The following is an 18,828-nucleotide window of genomic DNA, read 5'->3' as shown; positions in this document are numbered from 1 at the left end:
GTTGACAAGGAGAATTTGTTTAACAATCAAGAGTTTATCCAGTTGGTGTTCATTTCCTCAACTCACATGACACTTTTGCGTGCTTGAGCTCAGATTCCCGATAAGATAAATAAACATAGACAGTAGAATAACGCTGAAAGGTTTGTATAAGACAATCATGAGAGGGAAAGAATGTTACGTGAGTAAGGCGTATCAGTCGAGGCAAAATTTTAAAAAGCTTGCGCATGATTCAGTAATGTCATAGTTAACTATGAAGTAAATTCCATCACGTCAATGCGGCACTTTGTATCATCCGGCTGTTATTGGACGGGTGGAGAGGAAGTTCGGTTCACTGAGTTTGCACGAGGCAGCAATGGAAAGTTAAAAACACGTGCTATCGTCATCGGACAAAACAGGAAATGATGGATCTCTGGTTAGGAGTCTGTTTTGAAGGTATCCGGCCTTAAAAAATATGACTGGAATTTAAGTATAAACCCGATAATTGAAATGTTTTTATACATGCTACGTTCAGCCATATGGTTCAGTTGCCGCCGTTCGTTTTGTTTCCGGTAGCCCTAAATAAACTACAGCTAAAAAGCTCGGGGGTTTTGGTAAGATGTTTTTTAGATCTTTTTACAGTAATGCAAAGCTTTTTACTACCTGCCCACAGTTATTGAAAAAAAAAACACCCAAAGAAGAAAACCAATACCAGTTTTCACGACATCTCACAAACAATAACTGAATGCATGTCAAAGGAAAAGTTGATGATCATTTAGGTTCTGATATAAAACCAGCCATTCCTTAGCTAACTAGACAAGCTTTGTCTTTTGTTTACACCGAACTATTTTTATGTTAGATAATTTGCGCAATTTTCTAAACAGTTGAAGGGTGTGGAAAAAAATTCAAAGTCTTAAACTGAATATTTTCCCCTATACACGGGCATTGGTTGGGGCCAGACAAACCACTAAGAGATTACAAAAATCTTCCTTTAATCAAACACGGTTTTAATTTGAAATATCTATTTATTTGGTTAAACCCTTTGCATCACTTGAAAATTTTAATCAACATATACTTCTCTTTAATTTAATTTGGAATCATAAATAATTCAATTGTACCAAGTTTTCATTGCATTTCAAATTTACGTAAGAATATGAATTTCATTATCTTCTGATGCCAAACCAGTTCTGTATTTCTGTTGGCAGTGACCGATATAAGTTTTCTGAATTGTCTTAATACACAAATATCCAATGAAAATTTCTGCATAACTATATTTTCTTTTTATGTATCGTCGTCTAATCAACAATTTTGCACCATTTCTCTAATAACTTTTAAGTAGGTTGACCGGTGACTTCGACTTCAACCATCTATAAGGCATTGAAATAGAAAATTATCTCGCAGTATCAAGCGGAGTCTAGCAATTGAAAACTCGACCATTTTTTTTCTTTCTTTTTTTTTAACATACTGTCAAAAAATATTTGCGGAAGAGATTATTTAACTAGAAAACAGCCAGTTTCATTCTATACTGCTGCGTTTTGCCTTCGCCCTTTGCAACTCAAAAAGCAATAATTAGACGCATTATAACGCACTAACAGCCTTCTGATCCTCCCCCTCTGTCATTTTTGGACCTATGATATCAAGCCGCGATGACGTCGGAGTCTCCGACTGTACCGGGGTCCCCGTTGGGGTCCCTGCAGCAGGGTTACTCTCCGGACTATTACATGACCTGTGTCGTGACTCCGCATCCATTGCACTCCTACGGAAGGTGTGGCTGGAAATTTGGCTCTTCATGTATGCGACCGTATTTTTCTCAGGTTGGAAGATAATTATGTAAACCTTTGGCACAAAGATACACACCAATAGTCCACTGGCAGCGATGATAGAAGCTGCGCCCGCGATAACTACAGAGTATTTACCGCGAATGTTCAGATAAACTGGGTAAAAAGTCACCCATGAGATCACGCTGGTGTACAATGCGAACGCGATAAATTTTCCTTCATTAAAATTGTGGGGCAGCTTTCTGGATTTAAATGCAAAATAGCAGCAGACTATGGAGACGCTCACAAGGATGACGATGAGGAGGTACTGACAAACTTTTCCGAGTACGTTGGAGCTGGCCAAACACTCCAAATAGTGAGGGGTCCTGATGGATTTGTCCACGTTTGGTCGTGGAATGTCGTCGACGAACCAGATGATGAGAATTAATACCACAAGGGCTACGACGCCGACTAGTATTAAAATGTGCTTGTGCCTTTGGACGAATGATTGGGTGAGTTCAGACCGTGGAACTCGATTTTCAAACAAATGTACAATTCGTTTCGTTTTGACGCCGAGGACTAATATAGCAACAGTGTAGAAAATATAGAACCAAGCTTGCTGTAATGGGCAAACAAAATCGGTCGGCTCGGCCAGGTTGATTAAGGCCCATATATAGTTCATACAAATACTGAACAGAAATGTGTAGCTAAGTTCCCGATTAGATGCTTTCACGATTGGAGTTTCATTGCGCCAGACAAATACTCCTCCAATAAGAATTGAAGCGAGAGTTCCCAATACAGCGAAAAAGGCGATGAAAACTCCGAGTGAATCTCCCCATTGAATGCGTTCAACAGGAACATGCATACACTCCGTGCGCGCTTCGTTTGAAATGTGATCTTCACTACACGGCGTACAATTCATCGCTCCAAACACGCTGGAAATAGTGTCCTGTAAACATCTGATGCACTGCCAACAACAGTTAAGCTCTTGTGTTTGTCGGTATCCCGGGTGGCATCTCTCGCTGCAAACCGAACGAGGGATCTTAGTTCCTTTCAGACCTTTGTTCCACATTATGAGACTAGCGTTGAGTTGAAGACTCCCTACTTCCCAGGTACCCACCGTTTCCACTCGGCCGTTCGTTCCGTTGTCAGCTCGATAGTTAATGATGCTGTAAGATGCTTGAGAATCACCATTTTCATCGAAAAACACGTTGGACACTTCAGATGTGAAATTAACCTTTTTCAAGTATTGCAGAACGTCTAGTGGTTCAACATAAGGTTCCGTCTTGGGACATTGGTTCTTAGGAGAAGATACACACCTAAAAATGGCGTCTAACGCATGCGCTATTGCATACACAGCGTTTATAACATACGTAGACTTGCTGTCGGCCAGACTTTTTTCGTAGATACTCTCTGTGATTTTGAGGTGGTCTAAACACTGTTCCGTCCCATTTGATGGCGTGGCGTTGAACCTGCAGCTGAATTCTGTCTCCCAGAAGTGCTTCCACCATGGCTCTGGCCGGTAAGCAGAAGTGCGTGACAGAAGATAACGTTTATATGAAGGCACAGTAATGTCCGTGAATACAACCCCTAGCATTCCTTGTAGGATGGGTTGCAGGTCTGTGCGCTTGATTACTCGATCATTGTTTCCCCAAGCTTCACTAGCAATCCAAGTGCGACCAATGAGACCTTGACGGAGAGCTTCTGTGAGAACACTTACAGCCGGGTCGCTGGTACAATACAGAATAATAACACCGATTTCATCCCTCTCTTTCAGTTCCTCGATAATAGTTCGAATTTTCTCCTCTCCTCTCTGACCGTTGGAAGGGAAATATGTTTCGTATGCAATGCAAATACCCAGGGGTTTTGAATTCTTGCGGAAAAATTCAATCCCCGATCGCCCGTATGCGTCATCAACAGCTATCGCAGCTACATAAGTCCAGTTGAAATTACGAGCAATATCCGACATCACTTTTGATTGAAAACGATCAGGGGGGACGGTGCGAAAAAACGATGGATAGGCGCTGCTACTGAGTTCATCGCTTGTAGCGGCGTAGCTTATAAGCGGGATATCTTCTACTTCCAATAAATTTGACACCAGAATCGAGGATCGCGAAGTTCCGGTCCCAACTACAGCGACCACCGGAGAAAACTTGCCCCTGGGTAAGATCAAACAAGTTTCATTGAGTTGAGGGTTCGCGAAAGCGAATTTATGAACATTCACAAAGTCCAAAGTGGATTTCATGGACCGGCGATTTTCAAGGTTTGTGTCGGAGATATCATAACCGAGAGTAATGTTTGGTAAGAGATTGGAGTCATTGTTGATTTGTTCGATGGCAAAAACCATGGCTTCAGCTAAGCCCATAAATTTCGATCTAAATTCACCTCTCACGTGAACAGGGAAGAGACCACCGATTGTCACGTTTCCTTCCTTGATAATTCTTTCCCCTGGATTGGTGTCTTCGCCTGTGGCAGATGAAGCTTGAGGTTGAACGAGAAAAAAAATCAGGATCATTGCTACTCTAACATCGTGGAGGCGGTTGAGACAAAACATCAACACTGACATCTTCAAATTTTACTGCTGTAATTGGGATGTCTTTCAATGCGGAGACTTGGAACTCTGTAAAGGCAAGTCTTTCAGTTATACAGCGTTTCTATTAAAGGAAACATTCATCCCACGTAAACTGTTGCCTTCAACTTCCTGAAACTGACATCGGAAAGCGAAATTCATTTACTGCTGTGGTAACGCATTATATTTGGCACGTACCGAGTGGCCGGTGTCAATCATGAATTTTTGATGTAATCAGTTGAGCATGGTTAATGTGAAAATGAAACTCTTGCCGCTATTGTTGACTGTAGGTGGCGACAAAAGTGCGAATTATTGTGACGTATTTTCAATTAAAGCACTGTCACGCTGTTTTTTAATCACAAAATTTCTGTTATCGCTATCTTCTAACTAAACCAAGTTTGCAATGAACGTAGTTTGCTTGGCGGACCAATTACTCTTGATATTAGCCATTAAATCGAGGTAATTTTCTTCCACATTGACCGGTCAGAAACCAAGGAGACTCTTTTAGAAGGCTTACGCCGCTAATGCCACCAAAAAGCAAAACAAACAAAGAGAAAAAATTAGGAATGAAAACAAAATTATTCATATTTGCTTTTCAAGATGACCGGTGATTATCTAGCAAGGACAGTTATCGCGTTATGTATGCACTGCCTTACAATCGCTCGTGTAGAAAGAAAGAACAATTCTGCTCCAGGGTCAGATATATGACTGTTATGTCTGTTTTTAATTAAAGAAAACTTTTCAATGGAGACCAGAAAAAAAAAAAAAAAAAATTAAGATAGACTTCAATCAAGTAAGGTCACGTGGTATTCATCACGAAAGGAAGTTTCCTTTTGTTCTTTACATAAACAGATCGCAATTTGCTTTGAGGAGGTAATTGGGGGATCTGACTACCGAATTTACATCATTATTCAAATTTACTTTGTCTGCCAAAACACTGGAAAGAAAGTCCATTAACCGTATTATTTAGCTGTTGTTGAAAGTCGGGACTGGTATTTTGCATACGTTTGTAATGGCTCCACAGAGCCGACAAGAAAATTTAGTCGAGTCATCCTTCAGTAAAGCAGTCGTGCAAGTATGATAGTCATGTTCTGCTGACGGGCTGATATAGTTTAAGAGTCGATTGAAATCTCAAAAGACGCCTTTCACAGTCAAGTGTTTTGTGGTTATGAAACATAGTGAACCCTCTTTCAATAGATCTCAAAAACAACTCTTTAGGAAACAGGAATAACAGCGTAACTCACAACAGACTCTTATGAAAAAATGTAAACTACTTGTCGGGAAAAATAAAAAACGAAGCAAGCAGACACACTTAAGAAGTAATTTAGGGCAGTGTCCGTTACCACTGAAGAGAACGCGATGTTCTATTGACGTTACTTTTTAGTACCGCAATAGCAGTGCTTGATCAAACAGGAACTGTTTAAAAGGTACAGACGACGTATTTTCAATTGTTCTGAAGACGGCTTTATTAAAAACAACGTCAGCTCTCCAATGATTATACTCCCTAAGTCATGCCCTTTCTTCCAACATAAGACCATTGCAAAATTTTTTAACCATTTTTTTCGTCAACCTCTACTGTAGCTCTGGTTTTTAATCACACTCACCTAATCTGTTCAAGTTCTTCTTTCTTTCGTTACGTTTTCGTTTGTTCCCGTTCTTCAGTGGAGGGGTCATGTTTGTTTCATTTAGCGTGACTACCTTTGTCCTTCATGCTTGGTAGCTTCTCTCCGGCAATTCCAGGTATAGAGGCACGCGAAGGCTTGTTTTCCTTCAGTTAATCCTCTTTAATCCGAGTTAATATTTTGTTCCCTAAACCAGTGTTGACAATCGATGTTCCTTCTTCTTTTAGGGTTACTTTAGTTTTGTTCGTTCTCTTATTTTTATTCTTTTCTCTTCAGTATGTTTCCATGTTCATACTAAAATTTTAAATGAAATAAATTTAAATTGATCTGTGAGTGAAAATCATGCAGAGAAATTATCCTCGCAGGCCACGGACTACACTTGAATCAAAGAAACCACAGAAAGGAAGCCTGAAAAAAATTCAGGCTTGGACAGTTCTTCCAAGATACTAGTTAGGCGCTATCACGGCTACTGAGCTACGAAGCCGCACGTTGGGAGCGAGGGAAATTTTTGAGCAACCTCGTTCCCAGGGTCTCTCATCTTCTTGCTTCAGGGGGCGGGAAGACGAGAGACCCTGGGAACAAGGTTAATTTTTTAAGGTTACCATGACAATGTTTTTTACGGCGGAAAAAGTCAAGTGAAATATCTCAACGAGACTCATAATCAGTACTTAGTAATCAAAGTCTTTACAGGGGGCATGGTTACCCATATTGCCCGAGCCAGAGGCTCATGTGTGAAACGCAAGACAACAACCCACCCATCCCACCCCAGGGGAGGACATCCATCACACAGTAATCTCGTGCGTGGGAAATTAACATCTCCTACCCCTAACCCTGCAGGAGACGGGACCTCCATTTATTCGTCCCTATCCGAGAAGACTAGAACATCTAACCATTTCTTGATGTTATAGAAAGGTAGCATATTCTTCTCAATTATTTTAAGACCTTGACTGTTGGTCCGGCCGGGGCTCGAACCCTCGACCTCCCGCACAACAGTCCAGCGCTCTATCCATTGAGCTAACCGGGAGGCGGAAAGTGGGCTCCAGAAATAAAACTGCGTTCTCTCAATTTTGACACTAACTCATTTTATGATCCGAAAAAATAACTTACTAAATTAGCCTTTCAAACGTTGCCTCTAAATGAGCTGAAATTTAACCTCCAAGATCACCATTTTGGTTCTTAATCAGCCACCAGGGCGCTTTTAACTTTCCCTTGGCGACTTGTTTCAACAATGGTTCCAGCAGAGCAGATGTTTGTGAACCGCACCTTTCGGTTCCCGCCAACATAGCGGTCAAATAATTGCACATGTGCACTTTGATGGATAATTTGCTATTGTGAACACGGAGAATCTAAGTGAGACATAGTTTTTCGCAGTTTCTAAGGAAAGTTCGAGGTTTCTAAGGCGGAGACTATACATGAAAGTAAGACAACATTAAACGCAAACTTACAAAACTTTCCTTCTTTCCATGCGGGAGTCTACTAACTGTCTTTAATAATAGCTGCTTTGCTAAAGCGATACAAATATGGTGCACTTCTGGAATTTGACTATCATAACACACATGATCATATGGCATATAAAATTCATCAGTGACATGCGCACAGAGGCGACATTTGTAGTGATGATGGTGCAAGAAACCACCTCAGCACATGAACCTAGAAAAGTGTCCTGTAACTCTGCGTTTTTTGTTCTTAGAAGCGGATAGGAATTTGGCCACCAGTGCTGAACCATATTCCGGCTTCACTAACTTTAAATCCCAGTGAATTTTTGCCATTCGTCACAGGTCTGTCCAGACAGCTTCGCTGGTGCGTACAACAACAAGACGTAAACGTTTTCTCATGTCGGAGACAACATTACTGTCATTCTTTAGTACGCCCTGCTTTTTACATGACCATGGCGGGGTTTTTGCACAGCATTCCTTGTTAGTTTGGTGAAGTTTACATCGGCGAGACTGGCACGGACCTGTGCAGGAAAGAACTAAGAAGCATGACAGGGATATCAGGCGCGCTAAGACCCAGACCTCCACCGTTTCAGAACATGTCCAGAACGACATTGAACAGTATTGCACACAAAGGGTAAAATAGGTGATCCATAATATAGTTCATTTCAACAACATCAATTAGAACGGTGGAATAGAGGTCCTAAAAGTTAAAAAGAGAAAGCAAATACACACTTTATATAACTATGCGACAGTTCAACAGCTCACAGATCAGGAAGATTTCTTCAAGTGCGTCAATCGCAGGTATAGAGTATCAGCCATTCCCAGCTGAGTATAGTAGTCGACCTCATAGTCCACAGAAGACTCCCACAAATCACAGAATGCAGCCGAAATTTCGTAATCCACATCTGAAGTGACTACATCATGATATAAAAGATTTCTCTTTATTACAAGTACATTCACCGCGATGAATGATAAGCGTACGCCTTTTAAAGATTTTAAACAACATGAATGGCTACAACAGAAATGGTTTTCAGTCTTGTGGCGGCCGGCGATTGCCATCGTCTACCTCAAAAAATACAGTGAAATAGAACAATCAGGTTGAATTGACCATGAAATAATTTAGATGAAAAATCATCTGAATAGGCTAAAGCATGGTCTGTAATATCTTTGCCTACCCCTCCCTCGAAACAAAAAGTGACAACGACAAAGAAACCCTTAGGCCCGGTTTAAACGTCGCATTTTACATGCGCCGAATCTAATACTAATTTGAGTCGACCTGAATTAAAAAAGTTCGGCATTTGATTTAAACGTCGCATTTAATTGTGCCGAATTTAATTGCCGAGTGCGAGTGACAGCTTCATTCCCAGACTCCGCTCTAAGTCCCCCGCCAATATGGCTGACAAAAATAAGGAGGATATTTTGTGTTTTCGGCGTTTATACCTCTCAAGCACCATTTGCGCTAACAGGAAACGGCGACTTATAATGCAGATGGCAGTGCATCATCTGCTAAAGAAGAAGACGGCTTCTGTATGTTTGTTCCCTTGTTATGCTTTTCCTATCGCAAAGAAATGCCATAGCACGTCTCCCAAGACCCCGATCGTGCCGTCGATTGATACGAAATGAAGGCTGGTGGCACAAGGTATGGACTACATATTCTGATGTTCGATTCTTTCCCGCCAGTTTTCTTTGCGCATGTCATGTACTATAAAACTGTTGTGTTATGCGTAAAATATAATTAAACATAATTTATGAATTAGGCCCTGTTTACAAGCAGGTAAGGTAACCCTAGTGCTAGGGTGACCCTGGCAGGAGGGTTACCCTAACGCTCCCACATTTCTTCTTTTTTTCATCGACGTGTTTACAAGGCAGCTAAGGTTACCCTAGCACTAGGGTAACCCTAGCTGAGCGCTAGGGTTACCCTAGCGCTAGGGTAACCCTAGCTGCCCTGTAAACACTCTGCTGGGGATAACTCGCCTACCCGGACAACTTTTTACTTGTTTCCAGACCCTTTGAACATTGATAACGATGCGTGCGCTTACCAAGCATAGGTAAGTTGTCCCAGGTGGTAGGGTAACCCTACCTGTGAAATTTTGCTTGTAAACCCGGGCTATCTTTGACCCGCCTGCTAGGGTAACCCTAGCACACAGGGTTATCCTCCTTGCTTGTAAACAGGGCCTTAGATTCGGCACATGTAAAATGCGGCGTTTAAATCAACTGTCGAACTTCAGTCGCATTTTCGACTGGATCAGTCGAATATTCGACTGAACTCGCATTTAATACAAATCTGCCGAATTTATATGGTTTAAACGTCGCATTTTACATGCACTTAATTCGGCAGTTAGATTCGGCCCATGTAAAATGCGACGTTTAAACCGGGCCTTAGAGCAACAGATGAAAACTGACACTATTTTCTTGTCTGTTCCTTCGAAGCAAGCTTCATGATAAGTCCTTTATTATCCAACTGAGCTTCGTAGAGTACAAATAACGCGCGAGACGAGTACAAATATCACGTGGTATTTGCGGAAATATCCGCGAAATTCGCCAGCACTGAAATAACAATTTGGCGTGTTGGATAATAAATCTCTCAATGGACGTTTTGTTTTGCTGATTACTTTTACTCGTTGTTTGTTGTGCTGAGTATTTTTACTCGTTGTTTGTATTTTGACTAGCCTTACGGGCTCGTCAAAACACGGCACAACTTGTAAAAATACTCAGCGATACTACACAACAAAACGTCTAATAAGATATATATATTTCATGTTTAAGAGCTATTGAACTGCAATCAATGGAAATAATTTTGTTTCGGTTAATTAATTTACGACAACGTTCTGAACACGTGGCTGGCAAAATCAGTTGAATGAATTTTTCTTCAATCCAATTACGCGAATTGCCCACTTACGCGCTTAAAAGCTGATATGAATTTATGCGCAAATACTGCCCCCTAATTGAGCTGATAAGCTTTTTAAATTACAGACAATGAGAGGATAGTTTCATTAAGTTTGTTAGATCTATTGTTGCTAAGACGGGCGAGTCAAGGATTAGCCATGTTGAACTTGTATTATTTCAGCGACTGATCTCCTACACACTTTGTATATCGTTCTTTATCATATTACAAACTTGCAAAGAAGGTTAAGAATAAAAAAGAAAGCGGAGACTAATTTCTTTATCCGATTAATATGATCAGCTAAAGAATGTTTCACCCACGATGCACCTAAAGTTCTGCAAAATGTTATGAAAAGTCACAACCGTTCCATTATTCTCTCAGCTCAATGTTTACAATTCGCAGTGCGGGCATGCTCAGTAGATATAATCTATCAATGTCTAAGGCAGTGAAGACTATAAAGTACAAAAGGAAATTAAGGTCCCTACGGGCCCTGTTGGGTCAATTCTTGTGGGGAAGACTGGGATAGAGTGCTAATGGCGGTACTCAGGAGAAAATAAAACTAAAATATGGGTGTGTGAAAAGTTGGAAGACCTGGGACTTCGCCTTCAAAGGTGTAGATGTTGGATCTTCGATTAAAGAATGTAATTACAAAGTCTTTTATGAAACAGAAAATTCATTACAGAGGTAAGAGGTATTTCCATATAGAATTTTAATGAACACAGAAATTCATAATTATTAAGAGAGGCGAAGAAAGATGTAAGGCATTTGCGAAAGCTATATATGGGGCATTTTCCCTGCATAGCACGAGCACCACACGTGCAAGGCCCACGGTTATCCCAGTAGCATCTTCTGCTCTTCTCCTGTGTTCTAGTTTGACCAGAATTCATCAGGGGTCAGATTTGCAAGTAATACAGGTTTGACTGCAGAATTAAGCAATGGAATCTACCACTATTGTTATTAAGTTATCTTACATCATAGTTTAAGTTTACCGTTTACCCACTTTTATTTCACCTATTTAATTCATTTTTGGAATAATCAACAAAAGTCCCCCACACAAAACACGACGATATGATAATTACTTCTGAATCAATTTATGACTAAGTTCAGTGTTTTTGATAAGAGAAGTTCCTTCTACCCATACCTCTCTAGTCTTCTACACAGCAGTTCTTAGGGTCGTCACGCAACGCTTCGTGGGAGGAGCGTTGCGAGATGACCCTAAGAACGGCTTTGTAGCAGACTAATACCTCCCAAAAGCGTCTCGGAATTCTTAAATCTTGTCGCAAGAATTTAATTCCCTTAAAGACGACAAATGGCTGAGGAATTAGCCATTCGTCACTCAACAGAATTACGTGGGAAAGTGTAATTGTTCTGTCTGAAGATTTCGCTGGGGAACAAAGACACTTATAATGCGATACTAGCTGATAAAACGATCAAATCGCAGCTTAGTCAAACCTGACAATTTATCTTTCGTCTTTCTCAGTCTCCAAGGCTCCCTGCTTTCAAGTTCTGTTTGAAACCGGCCACCGAAGCAACTAAAACGTAACACTGAATGTTTACAATCGCACTCTAGGACGGCGAACGAAATACAGGTACTCTCTTATAAACAAATGTCACTGTTCCTCTATGCAAAGAGAGCAGAAATACGGCTACATTCCTGAGAGTGAATTTTCGGTCGAAAGATTATAATTTCATCCTACTGACAACAATATGCGCGAACAAGTTTATCAAGAATGAAAAATAAGAGTGACTTGGCAGAAATTGACTTACAGTCAGGGTTAGTGTGTGTGAGCGAGCCCAATTTCCACGTCAAATTGGGTGTGGGCACGAGCCCTTCTTTTGCCACGTTGTCTTTTTTTCTCTCTCGAATGTTTCGGACAGGATCAGATTTGCAGAACATAATATGTGTGCAGCTATCGCCTTGTTTGGAGATAGAGATTTCCCGAATATGCAGTTCTCGAAAGATCGAGTGAGTGAGGGATCTATGATCTTAATTTCTCGATGATCAATGGACACAGCCTTGTATCCGCCCGGTTTCAAAATGTGAGGCACGCCCGTTTATACGACGGAGATAATCCGATCTATTTTATGAAATCATGTTCAATACATTATACCTTCGTAACATACCATTATATGAGGTATCCTACGCCTTTCTGATGCTTAGCATTCAACAATTATTTGCAAAACGTGACTGAAGCATTTCCACAAATTGTGAAATTTCCGCCACTTGTGCATTTAATTTGGTCGTAAATTGCGTGACATGTGGAATTGACATAAAAATTCCAAAATATTCACTGATCGTCTGACATTTGAAGGTAGCGAGAAATGCAATTCATTTCGCAGAAAAAAAGATTACATTGTTAAGGTAACTGTTCGATCCATACGGTTCAGGACATTGTCACACGTACAAAGGAAACGACAAAAACAAACACAAAAGCAAAAACAATAACGCGCTACGTGACAGGTGGTAAAAGATGAGGCGCGAGTGACGAAGAATGTAAATAAGAGTTCGTGCTGCTCCTAACTTCGGGTGTCGCTAAGTTCGTCTTTTTAAATTCTTTTCATTTTTATTCTCTCAAGGATACTGCCTTATAAGATAAGGCAGTATTCGCTCAAAACATCAAGAAAAATTAAGAAAACTGTAATCTAACCCCTAAACTGAATTTCAATTCATTAACATCGTTTAGCTAAAACTAGAGTTAAAGAAGGATTTTACGACTTTGTGAAAGTAAATTAATTCCCTTCAGTTCAAAGAATAGAAAAGGATCTTATGCCTGAGTATCCACATTACGCTTCTGTGGAAATACAAGGAGGCACCGGAAAAGGGTTGTCTTTGCAGCTGATATACTAGAATGCACCGGAAAATGGTAACCGGAAATAAGATGTGTACATTTTGCGCAAGTGTGAAAATCAAATTGGAAGTGTTTATTTTTAATGAGATGTATTATTTGAATAAAAATAAAGTAGCAGCAGTTATTAATCTTTTAGCATAAGTTCGGAAAATTTGAAAACGTTATACTTAAAAAAACGACTATCAAAGAGTGTTTTGGGCTGAATCGTGACCCTCTGTGCGTGACCATTTGCGAAACCGGAAATGGAAAATTGGCGTTGCCCAAGTTTAAAAGCGGCTCTGAAGCTTATTCACATGGTTTGGTTTGTCTACATCGGGTCAAAACCACCTACATTCAAATCGTAGCACGTAGCATTAAATAGTGAAAGCAACAACAGTCCAAACAAAATGGAAACAACATTACCCGTGCTGAGAAATGCGCAGATTGGAAGACAATATGGAAAGGTTAGTAGTTTACTAATGGCTAGACTGTCCATTTTCCTGATGCTAAAAGTCTTTGAGAGGCAGACAAACTGGACTGTTCGATCGATGCACTCAAAGAATATAGTTACAAGCGTAACAAGCCGTTTGCTGTTTAAATACATTAACGTAAAATTTCTTTTTCAAGAAAGAATTTCCCAAAAGTTCTAAACGGGTATAATCGAATTATATTAAATGAAATGAAACCTTGAGTCATCCTTGGCTTCAGGAGATCCTTGTATGGCTACATGTTTTGACGGGAACGACTTGAAACGCGATACTTCTGAAATCTGACAATGGAGGTCATCGAAACAACGTGATGGATGTAAACACGCCTTAACAACGGTCACGAGTACATAATGAGGATTTTTGAAACTGCTCTGCAGCGTACTTATAAACTCGTGACAAAAGCAAGCGCAAGTTTAGGAAGACACGTCTAGGCAAAGTTTAGATATCCGAAAGCAAACTGGTTACATCAAAGCGACAGCTTAAGGTTTGTTACAATGATGTTTTTGTAGTTGAACATCCTAAAGAGTTATTGCCATGCGTTCTTCCGCGATGAACACATGTTAAGTACGTTGTTGCGCAATTTCGTCCTTCGAGATTTCCTGACAATGTCAACTGGCAGTAAATTAGTATTGAACAAAAATTCACATAAATTATGTTAAGAGATCTGCACAAATTGTTCCATCGATGAATTATGTTAAACTTTCTTTACCTTGACTGAGGCATTGTTGAATCAGTTGCGGACGGGCGTGAATTTTCGATACGCACCTCGGTGGCCTCCGGGTGGTCCCGAAAGGCAATATAATTATTTAATTAACTAATTTCTTTCTCGAATTATTGTATCATTCCGGAGTGAGATTTGCAGTTATGACAAACACTTGATTTTTGACCGGCCTACCCAAATTTCATTTATTAATTTGATTGCTTAATATCTCTATGAGGTTGGTGTATGCTGTTTCTTTAAAACATCTTGAAAGTGTGTTCGAGATTTTCACTGAAATGGCTGGCTGATCGAGAGTAATAATCAAATTATGAGGTCGATATTAGATCCCGAACTAATCGGGAACTGTGTGTTTGAAGCCATCGGAGAAAAAATGTGCATGACTCAAGTTTATGTATGACCCAATTCATTACTCGAGCCCCGAGAGAACAAGGGAGCATTCAAGCCTCCAATCAAACGAAACGGAGGGGCGTGACGTGACATCAAAGAGCTTCGAAGATTCCGTGAAATGATGATTCTTAAGTGCCGAACTTCCTGTTGAAAGAAATGCGGTTGCGAGCTGTGATACCAAAGCGATGAAGAAATTTAGCTGACTAATTCAACCAACTATAGCAGTGATCTTACTTCGGGCAATTAGTTCTGCTATTATGTCAATCATGGAGGGATACTGAAAAAAAAAACATACACAATAGGAATTAGGAATGGGTCATAGGAAACATTAGTTTCTAAAACATCAGATGTGGTCAAAATCATACGATGCATTTATATATCTATCAAAGTACGAACTGATTACGACAGCTGGCGTTTTGAGCGAAGAAAAAAAAAAGAGAAATCGCAGAAGAGAGGGAAACAGGAAAAACTGGTGCACGACGGACTCTGCTCTAGTCTGGATTTGGAGAGGGGGGGAGGGTTGGGGACGATAGGCGTTGATCTTCATTCCACATCATTAGCCTCTCGTTAGTTCTTCCGGTATGTTCCAGAAGCTGAGCTGGCTATTATCTTGATGGTTCAATGTTTTGTGTTTAACAATATCGCTCGCGTTGAATTTCTCATTTTAGCGAACAAAGGTTTGTTCTCTTTAAACCGCTATCAATATGGCAACATCGCTTTTGAAATTCTTACTTCTTTTTCCTCTGTATATGACCTCGGTATTTTGATATATTCTTCCAGTTGAGGCTTGCAACATAATACTTCATGTCGATAACTCGGTATCAAATTTAAACCGTGCAAGTTGCTCCATGTCACGCAGATGTCGAAATGAATGACCGGGATGAATTACTTTTACCGAAAAACTTATTTTATCAGATCTCAGTGAGGAATTAGGTGGTAATACAATTTGAAAGCTCGTCGTTCATTTGCAAAGATAACACGAAAAATCGAAATAAATGGTAATTTTGGAATTTTGCATAATAATGAAACCTTTCGTGCGAGAAATAGATTGGGACGGTATCTAGCTTACGTACTATATTTTGTTCTGTCACTGGAAAAGTATGTGTTTCAGGAAATTGCAGCTCAATCGTAAACGCCTCTTTTCTTCAAAATAGCTGAGGAATCCGAAACGCGAAAGGCCCAAAAATGGTCTTCTAAGTCGATGGGTACGTGAAGAATGCTCATCATACCCGGTAACTGCAGTTATCTTTGATCGCGTGAGCGAGTGTCGCAACCTTTCGCAACTCAGCAATACAGTTCTTATGATAAAAATTTCCTCAGCATACGCCTGGCTTACATGATATGTATACCATTCCTACGACACAACAAACATGTCTCGTAATCTTATTCTAGTATTTTGGTGAGGTATATTTACCAATTTTGTTTTGTAGCTAAGGAAAAGGTTCTTTTTATGTCAATGACGAAATCACTCCTTCAAACGCATTCCGTGGCGTCTGAACCCCGCAATCTTTCTCTAGTGCGTAATACAACATGGCGGCTCATAGGTATGACGTCACTGGCTCAAAGCGACACAATAGATGGGGCAATATTGTAATCGCGGCTATCAATCTGTCCATTGTTCTCAGAGCTAGTTACCGTAAATAGTTACTCAAGGGTGTCATCTAAACATTATTTTGGTTTGCTGCCTGCAACGGAAATTTCATTCAGTCTATGTCTATGATCCACGCGGGTCGCACATTGAGCAAGCAGTTCTTTTAACCTAGAGTGCTAGAGCAGTTTTAAAACTCCTTACACAGGTAAATAGTTCATTTTTTGTACGGATTTTCAAATGTTTCGACAGTTTTAAGCTTGCATGATTTTCCGGTGATGAAAAATAAGCTGCAAGACGGAATTTTAAGAGCATGTGTCGAAATACCGCGCTCAGGGTGTCAGTGGTTATTCTTGTGTGAATAGTTTGATTTGTGTGTGGAAAAAAAGTATCTGATCTTAGAGCTGAACCTTCTTTTCTCAGATGCCTGAATACACACGGGATAACTGTGCACCTTTGGGCAAAGAATTCTTCGACTCAATGGATCGCGTTGACGAGGGAGCCTTGGCGAGGCTGATAGTTGAAATGCAGTTGAATACGTTACAAGACTTGCCCGACCTACGCACGTTGTTCTTCAGGAGAAGACAACAACAGATGAACTATGTTGCAGCACAGTACGGTAGGATTCCGGCAGCGTATCGCGTTCAACAGCAATATTCTCCAGTCTCTCGAGCGAAATCATGGGCCATGCATGCCTGATATGTCAGTGTTGTTGTCAAGGAGGCGACCGATTACCACAATTTGACCATGGACATGTTTGGTCTCGGATGAAATCGTTGTAAATAGGCCGACCAAAGAAGAGTATTTATGTTTCAAAAGACTGTGGCAGCCAGTGGACGACAGCGGAACTGTTCTATTCAAACTCCATTAAATTTAATACCTAACAAGGAAAACCGGATATTTTTTTCTCAGCAAAACAACTAGAGATATGAGACTTTGGAACATTTCAAGCAAATTGTTCAAATCTTTAGCATAATATTCATGGACGAAACCGCAGAGGGGAACAATGGTAAGAGTGTTCAAATATTCAAATATCGCCAACCTAAAAAGTGTAAAAAACCCTGCTATTGTGTTGTGTAAAGATTGGCAGGCAAGGATATGCCACGTCGTGTACATATGATTAAAAAAAGTACCCTTAATTTAAGAAAACTACGATATTTTTGTATAGTTCAAAGACGCCATGAGAAAGATATGAAGAGAGCACACAAGAACAAAATTAATTGCGTGCGTGACAAAGAAAAAAAATTATTTACAAATGTGAATTTGCCTTAGTAGACTTGTAATAATCGAATGGAAATAAAAGATTTGCATAAAACTCACTTTGCAGCTGCCGTTCATTGTAACGATGGAGTTTCGCCATAAATGGAATTCATTGTGAAATGTTACAAAGCATATCTGACGGCTGTGTGATAGTAATTTGTCAGTCGGTGGACAACTTAAGAGATGTAAGGAATACTGAAAATTTTCGGCAACATTTTTAAGAAAGAGAATAAAATTAACGTAATGAGCCTCTTACGTGCATTTGTTCATCTGACTGCGTATCACAGCACGATCGCTTAAATTCGATTTTACGATGACTGAACTCGAGACTGGGGTGTTTAATTTCTATCAGTGACGCATAATTTTGTCGTCACACTCGAGATAAGAGAATAAATCGCGCTTTCCTTCGCAACTCGTGAGTGCGTTCTTAGCTGCTGCATGAAAGTAAAGAACACAAAGGAATTAAAATACTTTCAAGTACTCGAAGAGAAAACAAAAGATGTTTAGAAAGTCATTTGTGACGCTCTATCACACTCTACCGGTTTTATCGCAGAAAGGAAGATATTGTGTAAGCGCTAATAAGTTGAAAATGCATGCTCATGCAATTGAAAGCCGGGCTGATATTGCTGTATAGTGGAGGGCTATCAATCCAATTTTAAACACGCATCTTTTCGTGTCTAGTTTGCTCGGGAAATCACTGCGGCGGCGGTAATTACTCTCCTTGAGAGACAGATGTAATTGAAAATGGGTTCCGCCTTTCACATTTCATCCATAGTAAGAAACAAAAGGGTAAGAAGGTAAAATAATACGAAAGTATGCATCGACTTGAGCTACGAAGGGACTAAGGGCGTAAGTTCGAAAATCAGATACTCAGTGGGGTGGGGATGGGATAAGGTTAAGAATCTCCCGCGTCCAGTGCTGTTTTTACCCGCCTTCCTTTTCCAGGAAGTCGGCAGATACTAAATACCAAATTCAGCATCCTGCCCCATTTTATCTGTTTGAACCTCTTCTAGATAAAATTCCTTTTAAGCTAATGCTCACATTATAGAGCCAAACCCATTTCTGGATGATAGCCACGGGAAGTGGTCGATAGCCGGGAAATGCCAACGTTTTGAGATCGACAAAATGAATAATAATGGTAAAAAAAAAAAAAAAAAACTAGTTCCTGGTTTCAACCCGTTATCTAGACATGCGTTACGTTTTCAGTCCATAAAAGGAGCACGACCAGCTGGTGACCTCGAGATCCACTTCCGTCTCGTCTCCTTCAAAGCAGCGGGCGAACATGGTAAAAGCGAAAGTTGTAAGCTATAAA

The 18,828-nt window shown here is 40.2% G+C and overlaps 2 protein-coding genes across 2 annotated transcripts; one reads left to right on the top strand and one right to left on the bottom strand.

Moving 5' to 3' along the window:
- Positions 1–951: 951 nt before the first annotated feature.
- On the bottom strand, positions 952–5,312 carry LOC111329695 (extracellular calcium-sensing receptor). Its single transcript, XM_022934463.2, has one exon. It carries the CDS (start codon positions 4,297–4,299, stop codon positions 1,555–1,557), a length of 2,745 nt encoding a protein of 914 aa, XP_022790198.1. The 5' UTR covers positions 4,300–5,312; the 3' UTR covers positions 952–1,554.
- An 8,067-nt stretch (positions 5,313–13,379) lies between these two features.
- LOC111329705 (uncharacterized) lies at positions 13,380–17,575 on the top strand. The gene is made up of 2 exons (XM_022934474.2): positions 13,380–13,536; positions 16,680–17,575. Exons 1-2 carry the CDS (start codon positions 13,480–13,482, stop codon positions 16,953–16,955), a joined length of 333 nt encoding a protein of 110 aa, XP_022790209.1. The 5' UTR covers positions 13,380–13,479; the 3' UTR covers positions 16,956–17,575.
- Positions 17,576–18,828: the final 1,253 nt, after the last annotated feature.

Source organism: Stylophora pistillata, chromosome 8 (assembly GCF_964205215.1).
Source record: "Stylophora pistillata chromosome 8, jaStyPist1.2, whole genome shotgun sequence".
NCBI classification, from domain to species: Eukaryota; Metazoa; Cnidaria; class Anthozoa; order Scleractinia; family Pocilloporidae; genus Stylophora; species Stylophora pistillata.
This window is presented reverse-complemented; position numbering and strand designations above follow the sequence as displayed.

Excerpts from the sequence above, each read along its gene's own strand:
- LOC111329695 (XM_022934463.2), bottom strand. The coding sequence starts at position 4,299 with ATGTCAGTGTTGATGTTTTGTCTCAACCGCCTCCACGATGTTAGAGTA.
- LOC111329705 (XM_022934474.2), top strand. The coding sequence starts at position 13,480 with ATGGAAACAACATTACCCGTGCTGAGAAATGCGCAGATTGGAAGACAA. Across the intron at positions 13,537-16,679 it reads TTGGAAGACAATATGGAAAG|ATGCCTGAATACACACGGGA; the intron begins GTTAGTAGTTTA and ends TTCTTTTCTCAG.